Raw genomic sequence first — 24030 nt, 5'->3', positions numbered from 1 at the left:
CCTCCTGCACGTTGTCCCGCGTTTTTCTATTGCTTTCATGGGTAACAAACTGCAAGAATAAAAAGGGTGTATTCTTCCTGCTGTCTTTACCCTAAAGAAACGGCAGCTCCCAGAGCTAGATTAGACTAACGAAGATATCTTTCTCTTGTAAGAAAAATTGTCCTACTGCAAGATCAGTCCTCAGCTGAGGAAAGTCTACTGTGAATACTTTAGTGAAGTGACTATTGATGTTGTGATCCTTGAAAGATCAGACAACTTGGTCTGTTGATTGTTGAAGAGTCCCTTGTTTGATTATCCTCTTAAATAATAAGGCATGAATTTTCTTTTACTGTGGCTGATTAGGAATATCCAAGCCAAAGCCACACTGTTATTAGGTATATTTTCAGTGGGTTTTAGAAAACTAAGTTTTTTTGAAGTCCTAATATAACAGACTTTCTTAAGCATTGACTCTGGAAGACCTCAAAGATTTGTTCATGGCATAATGCAGGTTGGAAGGCCCCCAAGAAGGTCCAGTTGCCTCCGCAGAGCAGGTCCCGTTGAAGTAAATTGCTCAAGACCTTGTCCAGATGACTGTTCAGTGTCTCCAGGAGTGGAGATCTGCCTGGGCCCTCTTCCAGCATTTGATCACCCTCAAGTGGAGATTTTTTTTCCTAATATCCGGTTGGAATTTCCCTTGTTGCATCTTGTACTTCTCATCCCATCATGGCACCTCCCAGAGCATCCTGGCTCCATCGTCTCTCCCCACCCCACTAAGCAGTCACAGACCGCAGCAGGGTCTCCCCTTTGCCTTCTCCTCTCCAGGCTCAGCAAACCCCTCTCAGCCTCCACTCTGACCTCCTGTGCTCCAGCCCCAATCATCTCAGTGGCCACCACAGGGTCTGCTGCATTATTGCAGTGTCTGTCCCGTGCTGGTGAGCCCCAGCCTGGCCCCAGTATACTGATGGGTCTCACTGGTGCTGAATGGAGAGGAGCAAGCCCTGCTCTCATGCTGCTGGCTGCCTTGGGCCGTCATGGCCTGGGATGTGCCTGGGCCTTCTTTGCTGCAGAGGCAGAACGCTGGCTCCTGCTGTAATAGGACCACTAAGGGCCCTCTTGGCCTCTTCTGCGAGCTGTTCCTGGCTGATTGACTCCCACCCCATCCTGCTGTGTGGGGTTGTTCCATCCCCCCTGCAGAACTTTGCATCTTGCCTTTTTTGAACTTCTGAGGTTCTTCCCAGGCCATTTCTCCAGCATGTCTAGGTTCCTCCCCTCCTGCATATCAGCTGCTGGCCCCCGATGTGGGTATCGTTCACAAACTTGTTACGGGTGCGTTTTTTCCCATTTTCCAAGTCTTTAATGAAAACACTTAGCAGTACTGGTCGCCAGTATTGACTCGGTTTTTTACTGGTAATGTCTGCTGTTAGGCCAAACCTGGTCCTTGAGCCTAGTAGCAGGTTATGTGGGAGCGAAGTCATCGCAGAGAAAGAGAAGAGTTAGTACTTAAGCAAAACAGTCCATCCCGGTGTGCAGAAAGTCAAGCAGGTGTGGGAAAAGGTCCGCATGGGTGAGCAGGGTACTCCTGCCTGAGCTCAGGCACACACAGACAGTGCTGAGATGGTGCAGCAGGGTTGGAGCAGCCAGGAGCGGCAGTGAGAGGCTGCCCGAGCAGGCAGGGATGTTGTTAGGAAAGCCAAAGCTCAGCCAGAGTTGAACCCGGCAAAGGATGTGACGGGCAGCACAGGGACTTCTCCAGGGCTTCACCCCAGCAGGGCTCTGTAGTTACTCGTGATACTCCAGAGCTGTCCTTTGGCAGTGGTATCGGTGCACACACACCGTCAGGAGGAAGGAGTGGTTGTCCAAGGGCTGGCTGAGCCTTGGCAGTCTCCCCGCACACTGGGGGAGTCAGAGCTGCTGGCAAGCAGCACGTTTGTCGAAACAGCAAATCTGGCTGGTGAGTGGGTTCTTCGTTCCCTGCAGAGGGGAGTCTCCAGTCACGCTCATCTGCCGCCGCCTCTTTCGTTGGCGCGAGTTTCAGGTTCAGGTGGCTCTGACGCCTGCCTTGAGGAAACCTGTTCCTCCTCGCCTGTTACTGCCAAGCCATTATGCCTATTCTGTAAGTGCACATCTCCTGGTGGTGAAAGAGCTTTTCTCATGTTGTCAGCTTCCAGCCACTCCTGCCTTGGGAGTCTCCATCCTCTAATTCCTGTGTAGTCTCTGGCTATTCCTTCTTCCATGAAAAATTAGGGTCCAGAAAACCCTGACTGTTTCCATGGTCTCTGCAAAAAAAAACCCTGTTGAAATTCTGTCCATGCAGAATATAATATTACATTGTCTTCTCACCTCCGCCCATAACTCCCATCACCTGGCAGCACAGCGCCTTTATGAGAGTGCATCTGCTGTGGGTGAGGACCATTTTGTCCACAAAGGAGAAGCACCAGGCACTCCCTGCAGCCTGGGACCTGGTTGACCGTGCCCTCTCTCAGGAGCTCCACATGGGTTGAGGCCTCCTATGTGCCAGATTTAGTTGCCCCAGCTGGAGGTGGAGACTGTGCCCTCTTGCATGTCACCACTGAGGTTACACTGTTCTGGCAGTCCCATGCAGCCTCGAGCAGCACCTCCACACCCCCTCCCATGCCCACTGCCTCATTACCTGCCGAGTCCCAGTTTGCCTGGACCAGTTTGCCACGTCCCACTTGTTCTAAGGTGCCTGAGCATACGTGATACAGGTGCTCCCCAGCAGCAGTTGGGCAGAAGCCCAACGCTCCCTAATCAGGAGGCAGCAAACAGGAGCCTGGTTTGTTCGCAGACAACAAACAACTGTTACATCAACTGCCTCCTGCTTGCTGGCCCTGCGTCTTGCAGTCTTCCTGTAGAATAATTCAGGTTGCACATATGTGCAAGTTTTCTGTCCGTGAATTCCTTACAAGTGTGTCATTTATCAGTGAGAGTAAACACGCTGCTGAGTTGCATGTGGTCAGAAGAGTTTGTGTTTCAGGTGTGACTCTTTTAAGGGAGATGCTGAGGGTAACGCTGTTGTACTTTAGTCCAGGTAGGTAAGTTAGTTTGAGGAGTCAATTACAGACTATTCCTTTTCTTGTGAATGTCAAAGTCCATCTCTTCAACAACAGCCTCCAGACAGAGGAATTGATCTCTTCCAGGTTTACTAGGTGCTTCTTAATTCCCCAAATTTTGGTATTGCTCTTCTGATCTTAACAGATTATTTCAGTTGGTTTTTTTTCTTCTAAATGTCATTTTCTGTGTCCCTCAGTTCCCTCAGTTCCCAGGAACAGCAATTCCTTTGTTCAGATGAACGATCATGCTTCTCTCCCTTCAGTACTTCTCTCTGTGACCATCCAACTCCCCCCAGAGCCCATTATTATGGCAGACCAGGCAAAAAGAGCAAACCTTCTTATCCTGGCTTACTGTGTAACTCCCATTTTTAATTAATAAGGCCCATAGGCTCAACCGATGTGGGGCTTGGGGGAGGATGTTGATACAGAGTGAAGTTGAAACTACAGTGGAGGGCTGGATTTAACTTACTGTGCTCTGCAAGGGAAAGAAAATATATTTGATGCGGGAGTGTTAATAAGTAGTTTTCTTCTGGGCTGTGGAAGTCTTAAGGGTAGATGGAATGTCGATAGGTAAATACTCGTCTGCTGACACAGATTGGCAGGCAGGTTCTGCACAAAGCAACAAACAGGCTGAAATACCCACAGTACCATCTCTATGGAGCTTATTATTTGAAGAAAGGAAACTTGCAGGTAAAAATTGATAAGTTGTTTTTTTTTTTTAATTGAAGTTGTGCAATGTGTTAATACTGTGGAAATACCCAGAGATTGCAGCCAAAATGTGGGCTCGTAATCGTGGTGCTGTGCAAACGTCGGGTGTGTGTAACTGATGATGCAAAATGAAACATGCAAATATAGCACAAAGAAAGGGAGAGGAGAGATGGGTAATTTTATTGTTACAGAGGCTGCCAGTAGGCATAATTGATAGATTTGAGCCGCTGTTTTTTAGAAGATATAAATGAGGAGGATTTCATTAATCTTGAGGAAGCTGTTTTAGTAAATTGAATAATTGACAGCTACCTGAGCTGTCATCAGAAGGCTGAGTCTTAGGGTTTGAAAGAAGGATTTCAGTAGTCATATCCGAGCACAGGGAGATGAGAAAAGATGCTTGTAGACTAAAGGAACAAAGAGGGAGTGGACAGTTGCTTTGTTAGTGGAATGAAGATGGCAAGACTGATGTATTAAGACAGAGCAGGGATCAATTCCACTGTGATGGTCTTGAGAAGAAGGTTCAGGAGTTTAATTTTGATGCTGAGAAACTAGAAACCAGTGGAAGAATCTGAAGAGATGGGTTGGTAGAGAGACTGGTGAGGAAAAATGTCTTAAGAACCCAGTTTTTTTAACTTGTGGGTGAGCTGGATGTCGGGAAGAAGAAATTACAGAAACCAGATCTGAAAATACGGTCTTGAATGAAATACTTGGTTTCGTAGCTGTATGCTGGGTAGATTTTTGGACAACATTAGTATTTTTGCAATAATAAGGGACACCAGAAAGGAGACAAAGTCAGATATTTCAGACTTAGGAAAACAGCAGTGTTATTCATGGGAAAAGTCACTAAAAATGGTGATCTGGAATTTTTTGTTTTAAGTCAGACATACATCAAACTCAACATGGAATCGCAGAGGACAGGACGAGATCTGTAGGAAGGTTATTACGGCAAAGCTGGTAAAGAGTCAACGTAAGGATTATAGTTGAAGTCATGTGAATAGATAACATAAAAATGAGTGTTCAAGGGGAGAAGATACGCATAGAGCCTTCTTATAAAGAAGTGGAAGGCAGGAGACTGTTCATTTTCTCCATGACTCATCTGAAGAGTGATGGAAGATCATATCATTGCAGAAACCTCCAAAGTCTTTTTGCTTTTAATTAATGTTTGGTCAATTATTTCAAAAGCAACTGAGAATGCATTAGTTTGACTGATTTGACTGATTAGTTTGATTAATGTTAGACATCTAGCAGTTTGCCTGGAATGAAGACCATAGAAATTTGAGTGAAAATGGATGGGTGGAAATGAGATGTTGAGCTTGCAGATGAAGCTGAGAAGGGGGAAACTGGAAGGTATAATTTGCAGATGGCGTACTTGGTTTGCATGCGGTCAGGAAAGGGAGATAAAGTGATAGCTTGCACTAGGAAAAGGAAGTTGGCATAGAGCAAGGAGACGAGTATAATAACAGCATTGTTACATCATCTCGAAGTCTGAGAAATTATTTAGTGTAAACAGTGGCAAGACTGTAAGAATAGGAAATGGTAGGAGAAAAACATGTTGATAATTATGCTAATGCTTCTTCAGATGAGATAGTGTTTATGACTGATCTATTCCGTGTTTTCCAAAGGTATTTAGGTTTTTAGTTCCATAGACAGGGTGTACATACTGATGCAAATTAAAATGCATCTCTGTCTGTAACTAGAGGAGTTGGTATACTGCCTGTGGCTTTGATCATGAAATAGAAGGAAAGGGCTTTCCCTTCGTGAGAAGCCTGTGTTATGCAAAGCTTCATGAAGATCCTCTTGTTTTGAATTCTGTGATATCAAACAAGGATTTTCTTTTCCCCTTCCTTTCCCTCCAGTGGCTTAATGAAGCAAAGATCATTCAGAGACTTGTGGAACTGATCCATTCAAGCCAGGATGAGGATGTGAGTATGACCAGACTAAGTTTTGTCTTTGTGGGTAGGGGGTTCTGTAAGGTCCAGAAGAATCTGTGTCTTCGATAATGCCTGGGTGACTTATGGAGGGTGATAACCTGTATGGATGGACATCCTGTCCTTTGGTTGCCAAGCTCAATACCAAAATGTTTTGTTGTATTTTTTGTCTGGTTTTGACTGACTTACCAATTTCTTAGTTCATTCTGCTGTTGCATCAGTTCGTCTCAATATCTACAGTCAGTGGTAACTTACTTGGTTTTAAGTAGGAACCTGCTATTTGAAACAAGCTGTTGAAAGACTTTTAAAATTAACCAGTTCGCTGTAACTTTCAATTCTTTCTAGACCATAAGTGAGTAGGAACTCATTTATAAAATCTACAATGTCCAGTTCTCTAAGCCCGTGAAAAAGACATGCTGAGTATTAAATTTTATGAGTGTGCTCTTCCCCTCCCCCGCCCCCCTTTTTTTTCTTTCAGTAATTTTCACAAAACATCTGAGCCAGGAGCTCTAGGTCTGGATTTCAGTTTCCTACACTATCGTTTCACATTTGGGTGTTGACTGCCATCCCTGATGCTGAGCAGGAGAAACACAAGCAGCGTGTTGATCTCTAGCTGCCCTGCTTTGACTTAGATGGGGATGGGGGCACTCGTTAACAGATTCCTGCGAGTTCCAGCAGCAAAGCGAACTGGATTCTTTTGGTGTAGTGTTAATGCTGACAATACGATTCCCTCATCTCATCACAGCAAAAATTGCCCTTTCTGAGAGAAAAAACGGGAAGTAATATGCTGATTCGTATGCCTTCAGCAGTGCTATCTTATGGGTGAATGATAAATTAAGGCATAAGATCTTACACATAAAGTAGCAACAGAGAGTCTTTGATTGATAGCCAGAATGAGACGATTAATTTATCAAAATACTACTTTAAAGTCTTTTAATACATAGTAATTAAATTGTAAAGGGTTTTATCAAGCCATTTATTTTTCTTCATGCAGGAAACCTCCTGAGTAGTGAGAAGTAAGAATGAAGTACTTGTATTTGAAATTTGCAAGTTAACACACTTGGTCAGGAAGATAAAAAAAGAATCCTCACTTTCTGAAATCTTTAACTGCATTTAATTGTTAAGTTCAGGAAGACCTCCTCTTTGATTTTAAAATCTGTTAATGCTTGTAATAATTCACATCAACCTTATATTTAACAGATGAATAATCTAGAGAATGGTAGCACTTGTTCTGAAAAATTGATTTATTCAGTTTCTTGCATTCCCAGCTATGTTAAATTTTCTCTGACAGCCAGAATGAGCCAAGTTGAGATGTTAGCACTGAAATGTGCTCTATGTCGTTGTTTACAGAGGCAATCAAATGCTTCCCAGACCCTGTGTGATATCATAAGATTGAGCAGAGACCAGAGCAATCAACTCCAGGATATACCTGAGCCTGATCCACTTCTCACAGCACTGGAATCGTAAGTACTTGTCAGGGGACAGTTGCTAAACTAATTGCTACTAATATTGTCACTTACTGATAGCTCTCTAGAGACACGAACTATGCATGTCAAACCTTTGCTTAGCTCTTGACATTTGGGCCAACCATTTAATACTACTTTTAAAATGCAGCATCACTTAACTGCCTCTGTTGAGATTTTTGGGTTTTGTAGCTCTGTCTGGAGGCAGGAGATCAGGGTTAATGATCCCCAAAGCTCACGATCTAATTCAAGAGGCAATACTCCTGAGCATGTTAAAACGCTCATAGTGAATTCAGAGAAAGGTGAACTGCAACAGCAATAGTTGAGGGAGATCCCACAAAGACCAATCCTAAAATTCCCATGTTGACGGTGTTCCTTGATGCCAAGTGTGGCTTTAGGTGCAAGGCTTCAGTCATACTTGGCCAATCAGTGGCTCTTATTCCCCGCTGGTAAACATGTTGCACCATATAGACGGATTTCAGATCACCAAGTTGCTGTTCTTCAAAATGGGGAAGAAAATGCTGTGACAACAGAAGGAGTTCTCTCACCATAGTAGCTTGTATGTCACCATGCACTTTGTACGGGGCGTTATCACCTTGCCTTTCAACCTTTGCTGAAGTCTCCTTACACACTCTGAGTGTCCTCTGGCATGCTATTTTTGGCTCCTGAGTCAAATATCAGTTGTAGATTTCTTAACTTAATATGAACCTTGGGTTGCATGCACTTCCACAGAGCTAAGGTGATGCTGAGATACTGCCTGATACATCTCACCAAAGATTGTCTGCCTGCCTGTGAACTTAGACCAAATCATTAATCTCCCTGTTTTTATTCTCCAAATTTGGTTGAGCCCTGAAAGAAGTAAGCCCACACACTTCAAATGCCTCTCTAGCCCTCCCTCATCATTCAAGAAGTCATTCCATTTATTGGTGGCGTTAGGGCTAGACGGTGACAATTCAGACCTCTCTCTCTATACCGTCCCTGTGGATCCCTTAATACATTAGAGTTAGTATCAGCTACTTCTTTTTCCTCAAAGTCCTGTCACCTGCGACCATCATGAGCTCTCATCACGTCTCAGAAACATTGTGCAATGCTTTAATTAGAGATGACATGTCACAACACAGATAATTAATTGGTTTAATCATTTTCTACCTTCTGGTTGATAAATGTTGCAGACAAGATTTGTAAATAGAGGTATTATTGTCTTTTATTAGCCCTCTAGGTAGTTTGGCTGGAAAAGCAGAAAAGCTGTTTTGGTTCCTAAGTGTTTTGTCATGTTTGCAGATGATTTGTATAACTTACTTGAAGGTAGTCTGTCACTAAAATAATTGGGGGGGCGGAATCTACTGAATGCCATCATTTGGAAACTGTTGGGGTGCATTGTGTTGTTCTAAAGATGAAATCTAGTGATATAGTCGGCAAAAGAAGCATTTGTAGTATTTCAGGTTTTTTAAGTTACATTTGATAGAAGGTGTTCTCTTGAAAAAAAGATGTAAGGATGCTTGTGATCCCAGCTAGCAGTGCTCAGCACTTCTTTTCAGAACCTGCGGTTGTGCGTCCAGACAACTTGCAGTAAAACTTGGAAGAATTTTTTGCATTTGTTTTTTGTTGTTTGAGGTTTTTTTTTTTTTTTTTTAAATCCAGAGCTAACTTCTCTAATATTACTGAGGGAATATATTGACAAGAAACTTGCACTTTCAAAGAGTATTTTTATTAGGAGTTATTTCTCAAATAATGTTAAGAATGAGTTGTGTACCAGAAAATGTTGATTTTTCAAGTTTAGTCTATTCCCTTGGCATTGTTTCTTTGCTCTTTATAATGTAGTTTTAAATTACTCATGTCAGCATGTTTACTGTTTCCTATATTTGCTTCAAACCTAAAAACATGTACTGGAGATTCAACGTGAGATTAAAACCAAAAAAGGCTCTTTTAGGCCTAAAGGCACCGTTTTGACAGAAAAGGGACAAAACGAGAGATGTGCAATGAATAATACAGCATCTATAACTAGGGCTTAAAATTCCTCTTTTACATGTTTCTGTTGACCCAGAGCTTTCTTAATTTCTGTGGCATTGCTGTTATTTTCTCCTGATTCTGAGCTGTCAGTTCATACACGAATGTCAGGGGGACCTGTTGGACAGGAGCCGATGTGTGTAGGTGAAAACAGGGCGTGAATCGTGCTGACACGAGCACTGAAAAGCCGCCGTCTCTGCAGATGTGCTCAGGATCTTCCACGGGCTTGACATGTAACTGCCCCTGCAAGGAAATGCTCGTTCTTAAATGCTTCGTTTCCTTTACTGCGCCTGCAGAAATAAGGCAGATCTGGCCTTTTGTCCCATGCCCTGCCATGGTATTTTCTTACCAACTAGCACGATGTTGGATTTTCAGTGCGGATTGCATCCCTGGTTGTGGAGCCTTCAGCATCTCACCAAGTCTGTATCAATTTTGAGTCCTTTAAAGCTTGGAGATGAGCCTCCACCTTGGTCATTTCACCTGGAAAGCCCAGGATCTTTAATAAGAGTCATGGTTCGCTGTGGTGGGAGGTAACGTGGGCCTTGGAGAACATAGTACTTTTAGACTTTTTTGGTACTTTTAGACTTTCTCGGTAGTTTTAGACTTTCTCAGTAGTTTCGGAGAGGGATGTGGAGCCCTGCTGTGTGGGGGGCAGATTGCTGCCCGTGGTCTTTCGCGAGAGCCTCTGTGACACCAGTGGTAGAATTTAAGCAAGTTTCCTTGATTATACAAGGAATTGTACAAAGCTGGAATTTGAAGTTTTGCTCATACTTTACTCAGATGGTCTTTAGCTTCTTCCCCCTCTCCCTTCGCTCTCCCTCCCAGTCACCCTCGCTTCCCTGGTGTTCTCTGTGTATGCACTTTGCCCGTTTTCAAGCACTACCTGTAATTTCCATAAGATAAATAAAAATGGTTTTGCACTTTGAAAAAGCATTTGTAAAAGTCACTATACCACTTCACTGTTTAGAAGAAAAAATATTTTGAACAAAAGTGATTTTTTGCACAATTTACCTTTCTGCTGAAGGTCACATATCTCATTACTGTTCTTGGCCAATTTTTCCGAGCATTGCTGGTAACCTTTTTTGATCTTTGGATAACTTTTTTTATCTATGAATCATGAATTAATGATCAGCTAGTACAGCAAGAGAGAGCCGTGATCAGGGTTACGGAATAAATATCAAATCTAGATTTTCAATAACTGCTGGCTGTATGCAATAAAAGTGAATTCAGTTAATCATAGTAAACTGTTGCTTCATTTTCCTGACTCTGCCTCTTGTGCTTGTGCTGATGGAGTGTATTTAGATGCTACTTATTAAAATAATTCTGTCATGCATTATTCATGTATTTTACATTTTTATCTCATTTTATTTATACAAATGTAAATGAGATTTTTTTGAATGTTAGAAAATAGTAAAAATTAGACTGTGAACTTGAGTAATACTGTTTTTAGCTGGACATGTGACTTGGCAAGTCAAGAAAGGCACTTGCTGAGTACTGGATTTTGGAGAACTGTCATTAACATCTGCAGAACTAGCATGGGGAAAGAATCTGAATGCAGAGGTGGAAGCCGGCACTGCTGCAGTCAAGTAACTGTAGACGAGTAACACTGCCAGCCTGAACCTCGTATGCCTCATATCTATTACTCGTTTAGCGTGGCAAATAGTAGAGAGAAAAGTGGGCTCTTACCTTTGTGCTAATTATTCTTCAATTCTAAGGCCATGCTTGAGTGTCAAAATAATTTTTAATGCTAGAAAGGACCATAGTCATTATTCATTCTGACTCCAGCCAGCCTTCAACACTTTACTTGGTGATCTGTCCACCTGGCCCCAAATCTGTCAGTATTTGGGAGGCATCTTATCTTGGTTTAAGAGCTCAAAGAGATGGTGAATTAATTAAAGTATTTCAAGGGGCTAATAGCTAAGACTACTAAAAGTGTGCATATTATTTACAGTTTGCATTTGTTGGCCTCTGTTTCGAGGTCCTGGATCATCTTCTGCCAGTAGCAAATGATAAAGGTCAACTTCCACTGTTTGTTGTCTTTCTTCTGCGATTCTGATGGATAATTTTAGACTATCAGCTGATAGCTACATACTGTCTTTAATAAATTAAATTGACTGAGTTAACACTTCAGTTGTCTTCCAGTTTATAACTAAGAGGTATACCCTGTTGATAAGGGAGAATGACGATTTGGTTTGGAGTCTAGGTGTTTATAACCAGGTCTTTCCTTGGTGGTGAGTAAGCAAGTTCAGAAACCTGGTGTAGAACCATTCTTGTCATAGGAGACTTAGAGAGGAATGTCTTTATTCTTTCTCCAAAAAAAAAAAAAAAAAAAAAAAAAAAAAAAAAATTGCAGACTTTTTTCCCCAGAAAACCCAGAAGTGGATTTTTTTTGTGATTAAAGCAACTGCCAAATATTTCTAATTCTTATACCGCTTATGTGTATGTGTGTTGATCAACAGGCAGGAATGTGTGGAGCAACTCCTGAAGAATATGTTTGATGGAGAACAGACTGAAAATTGCATAGTGAATGGGACACAAGTTCTTCTAACATTGCTGGAAACAAGGCGCTCTGGGTAAGTTAGCACTTCCTTCCCTAGCAAGAGCAATTTTAGGAACTCCCGTCTAGTTTTACTTAAGCAAAAAAGGAATTTTTTTGGCCTAGTGTGAAGTGCTGTCTAGAAATGAGTACAAGAAAAGCAGTTTGGTTTTTTTGATGCAGTAGCTGTACCTCATGGCAGTTGTACCGGTTGGCAACTGGGCCCTTCTGTGGGCTCTTCTAGTTCTCTTGCGCGTGTATAGCAAAGTCTTGTCTGTAATAGCAGAGATCTTACAGCAGAATGTATGCAGAGTGGAGGAGGAAATGGTACATCATGCATAATCTGTGTGATGATGTATATACCTATTTATGGCTGTATAGTTTTAATTTTGTTTTTTAAATTATATCCCCCTTTTATTTCTTTTTATGGAGATAGAGGAGAGAAAAGGCAAAAGAGAGTTCTGGGGAGGGAGTGAGACATTGAAAATCTCGATTTCTAAAAAAGGAGAAAATAAGGAAGACTGAAGGAGATAATGGAAGATCAGGAAAAAGTACTGGAGAGAAGGACAGAAGATGGCAGTGGGCAAACAAGTTGCTAGTCAGAAAGTCATGTGCAGAGTTAAAACAGAAAAGTTGAGATATTAATTCTACTCTCTCTGGTGCTCAGGAACTCTGAAGAGTTATGAGTTGGAGGCTTAGGGGTTCCTATCTAGCCCATTCCTGCCTTGCTGGAATTAGATTTCATTAGCGTTTCTTTTATTCCTTTGTGAGACTTTGCTGCTGGAAGGGGCTAGTAATAGTTGTAATTCACTGCTTGCCAGTAAAGAGGTACAATTACGAGCACAGCTACATGACTGTTCAAGGTTTTCATCAGTTAGTGTATTTATGTACTTCTTTTTGAACACTTGTGGAAGGTTTACAGTTTTTAACAAATGTTTATAGTTAACTCTTGCTGATGTAATTTACTTTTCAAATTTTTGGAAAGTTTTAAAAACCAGGAAGCACTTCAGTAATTTGTCTTTGTCAGCTCTGCAGACAGCTTATTGTCTGTCTTTCCACTCATCTCATTCACAGTTTTGATTATGTGAATATCATCTTGTAAATGATATACTAATATAGCGTAGTTATGTAAAATATATTCAGTAGCTGGAAATTATTATTTTTCATATTCATAATTACTTTTCAAGAGAAAATGACCCACATGCACAGCGTGACTGGAGACCATTTTAAGATTTTGTCAGATGTTAACTGTTGTGCTTTTCTTCTTTACAGAGTGGAAGGACTGATGGACTCATACACTCAGGGATTTGAAAGGTCTTACACTGTCAATAGCAGCATCTTACATGGTATTGAACCAAGGCTAAAGGATTTCCACCAGCTGCTGCTCAGCCCTCCCAAGGTAAAGCATCTCAGCCTCTCTCAGGAGCAAATGGCTCCTGACCTGCATTTCAGGGTTTCCCTTTCCTTATATACAGGCTTCCTGGATATTTTCTGAAAGCGCCATATGCTGGAACAGGCAAGCGTCTTTTGAAGAAGAATTCATGCTTAAAGTTTATAATTCAGATGCTTAGGGACTAGGCAGTGGGAATTTTGAAAGCCATTGTATTTGAGTAAAACCAAGAAGTAGAGATATGTTGGGACTGGTGGCTTGTGTAAAGATGGTGACGGGGTGAAGAGAAAGGAACTTCTAGTTAGTGGATATTTTTATTTTAATCTGCCGTTTTGGAAGTAAAAGTCTTACAGTGGTCACCATGACGCTGTCCTCTGTGTGGGAAGATGGTTTAGGTTTACCTGCAGAGAATATTTATGAAATGAACTAGTTATGTTTAGTCAAATTATTGTGCATATACACCCAAGGAAATGCTGATCTTTGTTGAGGTACTCATTCTCTGTTTCTCTGATAGAAAACAGCAATCCTAACTACAATTGGTGTCTTGGAGGAGCCACTGGGGAATGCTCGTCTTCATGGATCTCGTCTAATAGCTGCTCTGCTTCACACAAACACTCCCAGTATTAATCAGGAACTATGCAGACTCAGTACCATGAATTTATTACTTGTGAGTAATATAGTGTGACACTGTGAATGGGGAGAGGGAGAATAACTGTAAACTGGGAACATTTTTGCTTTCCCTTTCATCTGTTCAGTGCAAGATAGTTTGTTGCATGTGTGCCAGTGTCTAATTCTTTTTCTAATCTGCTGAAAGTAGGAACATCCATCCTCAGAATAGCTTTTGTAATACAAATACAGTTGCTTAGTATTTTGAACTGAACCTCATGCTTCAAATTTATTGTTATAGTAGTTTAGTAGTGTGTATGCAAAATAGTCTGATTATTGAGAAAGCTTGGATATGTTGTGTGTATCAGCTCTCATAATACTGACAGCTGATCTTTTTGTCTAGATGTGAACAGGGACGTGTTCTGAAAGCTGCCAATATAACCAGGACAGTCTTTCAGAAAATTATTTTTATACTTAGAAATTATTTAGTTAATATTTATCTTATGATTAATTCAGCCACAGAATAGATGACATTTTTTCTTAGTATGTCTGTGCTGTGAGCCCTAGCTGTGTGCAACAGTATTTCCAATGCAAAGTTTATAAGAAAGTATACATTACACCAGAGCAAACAGAGCACATTCAACTCTAAGTGGATACTGAGGCATATAAGTAACAACTAGTTGCTGATTAAACGACTGGCTGAGCAGTGTCCTAATATCATTCGGTAGTTAAGAATGGGAAGATGTATCTAGAGTGAATCCTTTTGTTTCTCATTTTGTTCCAGGACTTATTTTTTAAATACACATGGAATAACTTTTTGCATTTCCAAGTGGAATTGTCCATAGCAGCTATTCTCTCACACTCTGTGCAAGAGGGAAAAACTACTACTAATGACCTAGAAAGCAAAGAAGAGGTGCTGAATGGAAATGTGGCCACAGAGAACTTAGAGGCTCCAGAAAACAATACCGAGAATATCATGGTTACTCATGTAAGTCTGGTCGTGTCACCTGAGAATTTTAGACTGATTGATTCAGCTTGAATATGCGTTAACAAGAAAATGGTATGATGAACAGTTCAAGAGCATGGTGTTTATTTAAAAGTGTCGAGATATAACTTGGTTCTGTCAGTTCTGGATGGAAGTGTATTTGCTTTTGTACATTTGTTTTTAGCATCCAATTACAAAATAAACATACCACCCATCTCATTTAATGGGCTTGTGAATCCATTTTTATTTAATTTTTTTAGTAAAGATGCATATAAACTTTGGACAAAAAAAAGTAATAATAACTACAACTAGCTAACTGCATTTTAGCGTCTGCATTGTGGCCCTAATGATGAAAATTTTTTGTTGTGTTTGTAAAATGACAACAATGTTCTTCATTGCTGCTCATGTGAAGCCCAAAAACAGGCTGAAGACGTTTATAGGTATTGCTGTTTTCCCTGGATCCTCTGAGAAAAAAATTGAGAGAGAAGAAACTTGAGCTCTTGGGAAAGATAAGTGCTGAACTTTAAGTTCTTGTTCAGTAGGAGTTGAAGGAATGAACAAAAGTAACTATAGTTCAGTACAGACTTCCTAAGGCATGCGTCTTACTTTGGCAAACTTTTGAAATGTTCTTCCTATCTCTTTTTTTTTTTTTTCCTTTAGCTGTTCCAGAAATGCTGCCTAGTGCAAAGGATATTGGATGCCTGGGAAGCCAATGACAAAATACAGTAAGGGATTTCGGGTTCAGAAGGTTCTTGTTCTAGGGCTGCAGATTTAGAATATTGCCTTGACATGTTCTTTCAATTATTTGGATAATTTACAATTTAATGGTGTCTCAAGTGATTTGGATTTCAGCTGTGATGTGGAATTAGGATTATTTGCATGTTAAGAAGCAAATTCACCAAATAGGCATATAATTTGAAAGCATGATTTTTTTTTAAATGCTTATAACATCTCAACCCAAATACACAATATGGTTCTTTCTTGCTTTCTCAGGAAATTACATAGCATATTAATGACATAGAATATTAATTTTTTTTTTTAAAATGCATAATTCTATTCTCCCTAGAGTGAGCAACTCTATGGAAGCTGAGGTGGGCAAGCATTTTTGCCCCAGATTTGCCCCGCATTTAATATTCTAACTTCATAAAACACTTGGATTTCATGCTGATTGCAATGATTACAAGACCTAAATAATTAAAAAAACCCCTAAAACATGTTAAAGTGAAAATATTATCTAGGCTTCTGTTTCTTTGTCCATCTAAATGTTTTGGTCCTCCCTCACTATTTTGAGCTCTTTATGGCTTCAAAGTGCTTTGTAGTCCCGCTGTAATTATTTTAGGCTTACTGTCAGGCCATAATTGGTGGGTTGGGTTTTGGTTTGATTTTTTTTTGTTTGTTTTGGTTTGGTTTTGTTGGGGTTTTTTTGTTTTTTCCCTCTTGCAACCCCCTTGGGCTGTTGATAACATTTTGCTGATAGTTTCATTGCACAGCTATCATTGTGCACAGTTTTGTAGGTAACAGAAATATCTGTGGTTGCTGATTAAGAGTTTTCCTAATTAAATTAGATAGGAACTAGAGTTCATACATATTTCATGCCAAACAGTTCCAGTCACCACATTGGAAAGAATTTTAATGGCAAGAAAAAAATACTGAGTTATCTCAGATGTTGTGCTTTAAGAAGTTTGAGTTTAAATGAAGATTATTGTATGCACTCAATGAGGAGATGGAGTCAAGTACTGGGAGCCCCAGGGTCAGAGATTCGAAATTGAGAGCTTGGGAATTATTTCTTAAAAATCATCAGCAAGAATGGTGGTAATACGTTTTCCTGTTGGAACATGGAATTTCTCCTTGGGTTCTCTTAGTTTTAATTATTCCATATGTTCTTGATAAAGGACTTTGTAAGTATTAGAATTTAACTTCTAAGGTAGCCCACATAATTCTTTTACTGCAGTCCATTTGATCTGCGTAGGTAATTAGAATTTAAAATAATGTAAGTCTGGTCAGCAATGTGAGTTTATAAGAAACATCAGTTTACTGTAGCACATATTTGTTTCCATTCATGTAAATGTAGTAACCACCAGTTGTGCCATGGTTGATAAAAAGTATTTGGAAGTGTTGAAATAAAAGTTAATTTTGCATGTTTGCTGCCTGCATTCCAGCAGTGTGTTAAGGACTGCTCAACTCAGAAAAAAATGTTGTATTGGTCCTCCCAGAGCATACAAGCGAAGAAGACAGATACAACATTGCTGTACACTGCTTTTATTACTGTACATTTTAAACTTCTGAGAAAGCTGAGCTTTGCAAATTTGCTGAAAAACATACATTTTTATAGAGAGCAATAGGACAGTGCTGCTGATCGTCTCAGGGCTGCGTCCCCCCACCCATCTACCCGCGGGTTTTGCCCTCCTGAGCTCTTGTGCAGCTCTTTTGCAGGACCCCAATGAGCTTGCTGCTGTAACCCGTCTCTTGGTGTGCCTGCATGCTGCCGTGGGCGCGTGGGTACCCCGAGTTTCCAGCTGCCCTGGTGTAGACAGGCTCCGACCTGCAGCTCCAGCCTGCAGGCAGGCTCCGCTGCTGCGGGGGTGGCTCTGGGCTCGCAGCAGGACTGGTGCAGCCGAGGCGCTCAGCAGTGCCGTGGGTCTGGGCTGGGGCTGTTTGCTTTCCTGTTGGTTGGGGGCGCGAAAGAAATTGCCACGAGCCTGCGAGCAAAAGGCTGTAGCTTAGCATTGGGAACTCATTTCCAGGTGTTCGTTTTATTTGAATGGTTCTAAACCCTGAATTTGGGATTAGAGTTACAGTGCTGTTCTTACTATAGGACATATGTACAGATACAGTTTGTATTGGCTTTGTAGGCTGTTTTTTGGTACGGGAACATGCGGAGGGGCAAGGCTTTTTTTTTTCCCAATCCAGCTAGTCTCCTCACCTGCATACGTTCAGCTTCAACATTAGGAGAAAGCCTGAGATAATTTCAGTATAAACTTATCCTTTTTAGAGATTCAGGAGGCGGTGATTACACTTTTCAAGGGGTGTGGGCGTCATAAAAAAAGCTTAAAAATGTAGCTGTAGCTGCATGTGATCAGGAGGGCCGATACCGTCTGATGACTGCTGTATTCGACCTGTCAGCTTAGACCGCTGCACGCAAATCCCCCCCAGCAAGGGTAGAGCAGAATTTACATGAGCACTGCATACCAGCTCAAAATGAGCTCTGATGTATTCAGTGTCTTCCTCTCTCACAGAAAAATGAAAGTCCTTATTATGCGTTGGCTCGGTTAGCATCTTGGAAAGAAACCTTTGTTTTACAGCTGGAGACTTAGTACCATGAGGTGGAAACTTCTTGTCATCCTGTTTGTAAGGGTTTTATTTTCATTTAATTTGATTCTGACCCACCAATTCTGTTTGTGGTGGCTTGAGTCAACCTTGCATGCTCCTTGTGCTACATCAAGAAATAATAATTTCTGAATTTGACTTCAGGATTTGGTATACTTTGATGTGCGTAATGTTACAATGAATAATAGCACTGTATGTAACAGTTTTGTCTGGGCTTATTTTCTGCACCTGCCAGTTTAAAGGCAGAAATGCTGTTTCTAAACATGGTACTGTGAAATTTCTTACCAGGAATCTGCCACTAGGGTTTACATTTTTCTTCCCAAATCTCATCAGTCCTTCTTTGGATACTGTGGAAAGCAGAATTATTTCAAGCTTTTCATCCCCAGATTTTTAGATTGCTTCTTTGCTATCCAGTGAAGGAGAACCAATGAAGATTCAAAGAAAAGTGACTTAGAGACTTTTCTGGCTTCTTACGGTTTTTTTGTAAAGGGAAAATCTAATGGTTGTAGATGAGTGTCTTTTGTTCTCTTGAATTCATCTGCTAAATACTTCAATTGCAAGTAAAACTCTAAAGCTTTTTCGGTAGCGGTGATGTAAATTCTTATTGCTGTGAGTTTTCTTTAGTGGAAATTAACCAGATTATTTAGTTCTGCACTGGTCTTTCAGTGTACCCGATTAGCTTACTCTTTGTAACTGGCTTAAATTTTATCTAGCGCATTCAGACTGGATGAGTGATCTCTTCCCTCTCAATACATGGAAAAAATGCAGAAAGGTTCATTTGTTCTGGGTGAACTCATCCTGTGCCCTGCTTGCACGAGTTGCTGATTCTCTGCTGCGTCTTCTATACTAACCCTGCTTGGAGTCGTGTACATATGTCAGACTGTCGCAACAGCGGGGAACTCTTAGCATGCCTAGGTTATGAAAGTGGTTATGACTGTGATTCTTGCTGCCTGGTTATATTGCTACTGGCTGTTTTCTCTTTTCAGGGCAGAAGGTGGAATGAGGCGAGGCAATATGGGCCACCTCACCCGGATAGCCAATGCTGTAGTTCAGAATATGGAGAAGGGCCCCATGCAGACTCAAATTAGTGAGTTCATTAAAGGTACATGCTCCTTTCTCCATTCCTTTTTTTTTTTCCCTCCCCCTTGATTAAATAACCATTGCAGGCCTTTTATTGCATGTATTTTGTGAGGGTCCCTTTTATAATGAAAAGAATTTCCAGTTAAATATCCAAATTTCCCATAACTTAAGTCTAGACCAAATTTGGTTGTTCTTTGTTTTCATACAATTACATTGAAATTGTTGGAACTTTGTTTTTGCAGCTGGAGGCCAAAGGTATCCTTTTTGTGCTAAAGAATTCTTCTTTTCATCCGGATTTATGTGTACGTTTATAGTGCTTATTTACAGCTTTCTGGGGTGCTGTTTATGAATGGTGTTTCTCTACTTCCTTATTCTTATACCTGTCCGAGAGGAAGAGAGACACCGAAGTAAATGGTCACAGTGGCCCTACGTCTCTGCTTTGTGGGAGATATTCACATTTCCAGGCTTTGTCCATCATGTCTTCCTCGGACTTTATTTTGAGAACTAGTTCTATTTGACATTTTTGTGTGAGAGGAAATAAGATTTTCCATCTGCATCTGTTAAGGGAAACAGTGAGCACAAATATGACTTGAGCTTCCATTTTTGGCATCTGACGAACATATCTAATGGTAATGTAGTAACTTGGTGTGTTGTCATATCTACATGAAAATTGAGGAGTCATAAATATTTTAGTGAAGACTGAAAGTTTCACAAGTCGTGGTTATTTCTCTCGGGTTTTTTACTGTACGGGGTCTGGCTGGGATGAAGATAACTTTATTCATAGCAGCCCTGCGGTGCTGTGTTTCTGATTTGTGGCTAAAACGCTGTTGATAACACCCCACTGTTTTAGCTGTTGCTGAGCAGTGCTTGCACAGCACCAAGGCTTTCTCTTTTACCCACTCAGTGCCCACCCTGGGGGGCAGACAGGGGTGGTCAAGAGGCTGGGAGGGGACACAGCCGGACAGCTACCTGGATTGACTGAAGGGCTATCCCATGCCACGTACTCAGCTGTAGAAACTGGGGGACAGTCTTTCCAAGGTAGCTCCTGCTCAGAGACTGGCTGAGCATCAGTCTGCTGGTGGGAGGGGGTGAATGAGTGCCTTTACGTCACTTGGTGTGGTTTTTTTTTGTCTTTTCTCCACTTATTAAACTTTCTTTATCTCAACCCATGAGTTTTTCTCGCTTTTGGTCTTCCACTTCTCTCCCCATCCTGCTGTGGGGTGGAGTAAGCAGCTGGGTGGGTGCGTGCTTGGTTGCTGGCTAGGGTCAACTCACCATAATCACCATGAAAGAAAAGGAAGAAAAAGTAAAACTTAAGTCACATGTATGCTGGTTTTCAGAAAGTTGTAGTAGAAGTTTTGTATCTTTAGCCCACCATAATTCCACAAGTGAGTTAACATTGTTAAGACCAATAATATCTTACTGGTTGGCCTAATGAAAGATGTTCCTTCCTCTGCAGAATTTACCATTTTTAGAAAATCAGGAGTAAAATGTAGTTCACTTTGCAGAGCACTTACATAACTCATGTGCAGGTGTATGTGTCTGCTCAAAAACTTCCAGGTAACCAGTAGGGCTAAATGACTGGCTTGATCCCTCGTCATTGAGTTGCAGTAATCTTTATGGTGACCTTTTTATTACAGAGCTACCTGAAGATTGTAGAGGGAGATGGGAGAGTTTTGTAGAAGAGACGCTGACGGAAACAAACAGGAGGAACACAGTGGATTTGGTGAGAACAGTGATATTGTGCATATTTCAGATAGGCTTACTATCTTCTGGACTTTCTTTAACTAAAAAAAAAAGTAATATTGCCGGGTTTTTTTCTTCTTTTGCTTGTTTTTATGAAGTAGGCTTACAAGGGCAGAGTGTTCGTAGAAAACATATTCCATAATAGTTCTTCAAGCAGCAGCAGCTCTGATACATGTTGGTAAACTCTAGACCATGTTTCTGTGTTACTCATTGGGACAGTTCTACTTCTGAGGAATTTGGTCTTTGATTGTATGTGTGGAATGAAAGTATTTGAGCTTTCTTAGCTTTCACTTGTGCTTATTTTTTTGTCCTTTTTTCAGGTGAGCACTCACCATCTGCACTCTTCCAGTGAGGATGAAGACATTGAGAGTGCTTTTCCCAATGAACTTTCTCTCCAACAGGTGAGTTGACAATGTACTCTTCACTTTTCCTGGGAAGCTTGCTTCTCTGATTTGCCCTTAATCCATCCTAGTATAGAGCAGCTTCCTAAATTTTACTCTTAGTCACTGTGTTCAGCTCTTCTGTTTTTTTTCCAGTATAGTTGCTTACATGGTCTAGACTCCAGTTGGGAGTACGCTTGGCTCAGTCTGCACGCAAGTCCCAGATACATGATGTCCCTCACATTTCTGTGAGGCACTGCATATTTCTTTCTCTTCTCCTGGTTCTCTCCACACTAGGGAGCTGGGTGGTCCTGATGTTGTAGACCAGCTGCAGTGAGTTGCTGTACTTCCCAGCCAACAAGGTAGTGTGCATCACCTACCTGCAGTAGAATTGGAGCTGATAGAGGGGTTCTGCTTCCTCTTGGGCTATGCAGACTTCTGTTAAAAACTGAAAGAACCATACTAAAAAGTTAGCAGTAAAGAGCGGTAAACAGTGGCAGTAAGAGCAGTAAAAAGCCTTGACTTAGGAAGAAACGGAGGTAATTAAGGGTTCACTTGCATTTAGCAAAGATCTCAGGATCCTCAAAATCTGACGTACTCTGCTAAAGCTCCATCAAATATATGGAAGCTGCTTTTCAGGATGAAATATTTAGACAAGTTCTTCCAACCTTTTTTGATGCTAAGAGCATAAAGAGCATTAGCAGAACATACACCTGTTTAGGAGGAAGCTACCTGTGGGGAGTAAAAAGACAATCTGAAATCTAGTTAAAGGGTAAAAATGAGCTGAAAATAGTTTATAGTTGTTCTTTTGTCCAAATACTCTAGCTGGCTATTCTGGCATTACAAATACCTTTCTTTTCTTCAGCTGATACTTAGAAAGTGCATTAAAAAAGGGAAAATGCATTGCCTTTGTTAAAAAAAAAAAAAAAAAAAAAAAAAGTTTTGTCTTTTATTGTGACAAGTATCAATAGAAATATTGAGAGGAGCCAGGAGAACTCCTTAGACAGGAACATGGGTACTCACCTGCAGTGGAGTCACGACAAAGTGCAGCTGCAGAGATGCATGTTTGAATTACTTAGCTATAGCTGGAGCGGGCTACCTACCAGTATTCAGAATTATCCTCCAAATAGGAGAAACGATCTGAAGAAAAAAAATGCAATGCATAAGAGCAAGTATGAGATTCTATTTGGAGGCAGAAGCGATCCTTTTCATAAATAGAGAATGAGGCACGGATGAGTAGGCAAGAATGTGACCAAAAGCATATCTGGGCAATTATCCTGAGGTGCAAGCTGAAAAATAGAAGACCCAAGCTGCTGTGGGAAACCAAACGTATGATAGGTGGGAGTGTTGTCTCAAAGACATACGGAGTTATTTTCCCATTCTCCTTGGTGAATGTCCAGTTGGAGGCAGTGAACTTCAAAAGTGATTTGTATTAGCAAAAGGTAAGCTGAAGGATAGTAATGAGAATGATCAGAGTTGTAGACCATGACATAGGAAGAAAAGCTGAAATAATTTGGTCCACTTGGTCAAGAGGAGACAAGATTGTGTGGAGACATATGCCTCATCCTACAAGGAAGAGGGATTCAGAGGAAGTGAAAAGTATCTTCTTGATGTCCGTGGCGGGTTTAAGTTGCAGCAAGGTAAATTTCGTATTGCATCAGGGGAAAACAAACAAATTAAAAAAACGCCCAATACAGTGTTCTAATAGGATGATGAAGCCAACAAATGGTTCCCTAGGAAAATTTCGTAACTCTCTTTGGAAGAAGTTAAGAGCAGATCAGAGAAGCATCTGTCCAGGACTTGCAGAAGTCTGTTTGAGAACAGTCTGTTTGAGATCCAGCTTTGAGAAAGGGGGTTGAAGTAGATGATTTCGCAAAGTTCGTCAGTTTTCTATGTTTTTAATGCTTTTTAGAATACGTGTTTTCAGCCAGCTTAATTGAATATCTTTGGACACCTTAATGATAGCTCTTTTTGGGTTTTGTTGCTCAGGCCTTCTCTGAGTACCAGATCCAGCAGATGACAGCTAACTTCGTGGATCAGTTTGGCTTTAACGATGAGGAGTTTGCAGACCAGGATGATAATATCAAGTAAGTTTATAAAACTTCAAGAGGCTTATATTTAGCATTTAAGCCTCTTTGCATCTAATCTATCTTCTTCTGGTTCAGGCTTTAAAATGAACCTCACTGTATACCTCCTTTGGTTTGAAACAAGCAGAAGACTGATCAATGGCTTGGAAAACAGCCGACCTTTTTTTCTTTTTATAGGAGTCTACCCCTGATCTCCAAAGACAGTTGTAGAACCAAGGAAAAGTATTTCTTCACTTTGAAGAGAAACATTTTAAATAAAACACACAACTATTATCCAGCCATATTCTAGAATAAATTTAATTGCACAGAAAGCAAAGCATTAGAGCTAACTCTAGGCAATTATATGGAAATTCTCCAGTGGCATTAAGTCCTTATTGAAATTAGGAGTAGAAAGAATAGTGTTCTAATGAAGTCCACAGAAAAATTTAGCCATTTTCTCTCCTAGGAATAAGGGAACATAGATAAGGCAGGAGAAAATAACAGTTCAAAGAAGGCAGATATAGGTGGATTTAATGTTATGCAACTTCCTGAATTCAGTGTCCAGAAGTGGTGCTGCTTTTATAGAAGAACTACTGTAATCTAATTAAAACCGCAGCTCATCTTCTCACCTTAAAAACTGTAGCTAAGGAAATTACTGGGACTGTAATTATCACGCTTGTCCATAATGGTTCAGAAATTGTAACCATTTAGTATACATTTATTGACAGAAAAGTGCTGCAGGAGGATACCCAGTGTGT

At 40.8% G+C, this 24030-nt stretch overlaps 1 protein-coding gene across 1 annotated transcript in view; it reads left to right on the top strand.

Moving 5' to 3' along the window:
* Positions 1–24030, top strand: part of PPP6R2 (protein phosphatase 6, regulatory subunit 2) — a gene marked incomplete at its 3' end in the record, with an annotated part of 66315 nt that overhangs the window by 31309 nt on the left and 10976 nt on the right. The window contains exons 5-15 of the mRNA XM_009587593.1: positions 5615–5680; positions 7037–7149; positions 11616–11729; positions 12965–13091; positions 13597–13749; positions 14473–14676; positions 15334–15398; positions 18987–19102; positions 20721–20806; positions 21147–21227; positions 23196–23293. Coding sequence (XP_009585888.1) covers positions 5615–5680; positions 7037–7149; positions 11616–11729; positions 12965–13091; positions 13597–13749; positions 14473–14676; positions 15334–15398; positions 18987–19102; positions 20721–20806; positions 21147–21227; positions 23196–23293 — 1223 coding nt within the window. The remainder of the gene's footprint in view (positions 1–5614; positions 5681–7036; positions 7150–11615; positions 11730–12964; positions 13092–13596; positions 13750–14472; positions 14677–15333; positions 15399–18986; positions 19103–20720; positions 20807–21146; positions 21228–23195; positions 23294–24030) is intronic.

Source organism: Fulmarus glacialis, unplaced genomic scaffold (genome assembly GCF_000690835.1).
Source record: "Fulmarus glacialis isolate BGI_N327 unplaced genomic scaffold, ASM69083v1 scaffold26041, whole genome shotgun sequence".
NCBI lineage: Eukaryota > Metazoa > Chordata > Aves > Procellariiformes > Procellariidae > Fulmarus > Fulmarus glacialis.
This window is presented reverse-complemented; position numbering and strand designations above follow the sequence as displayed.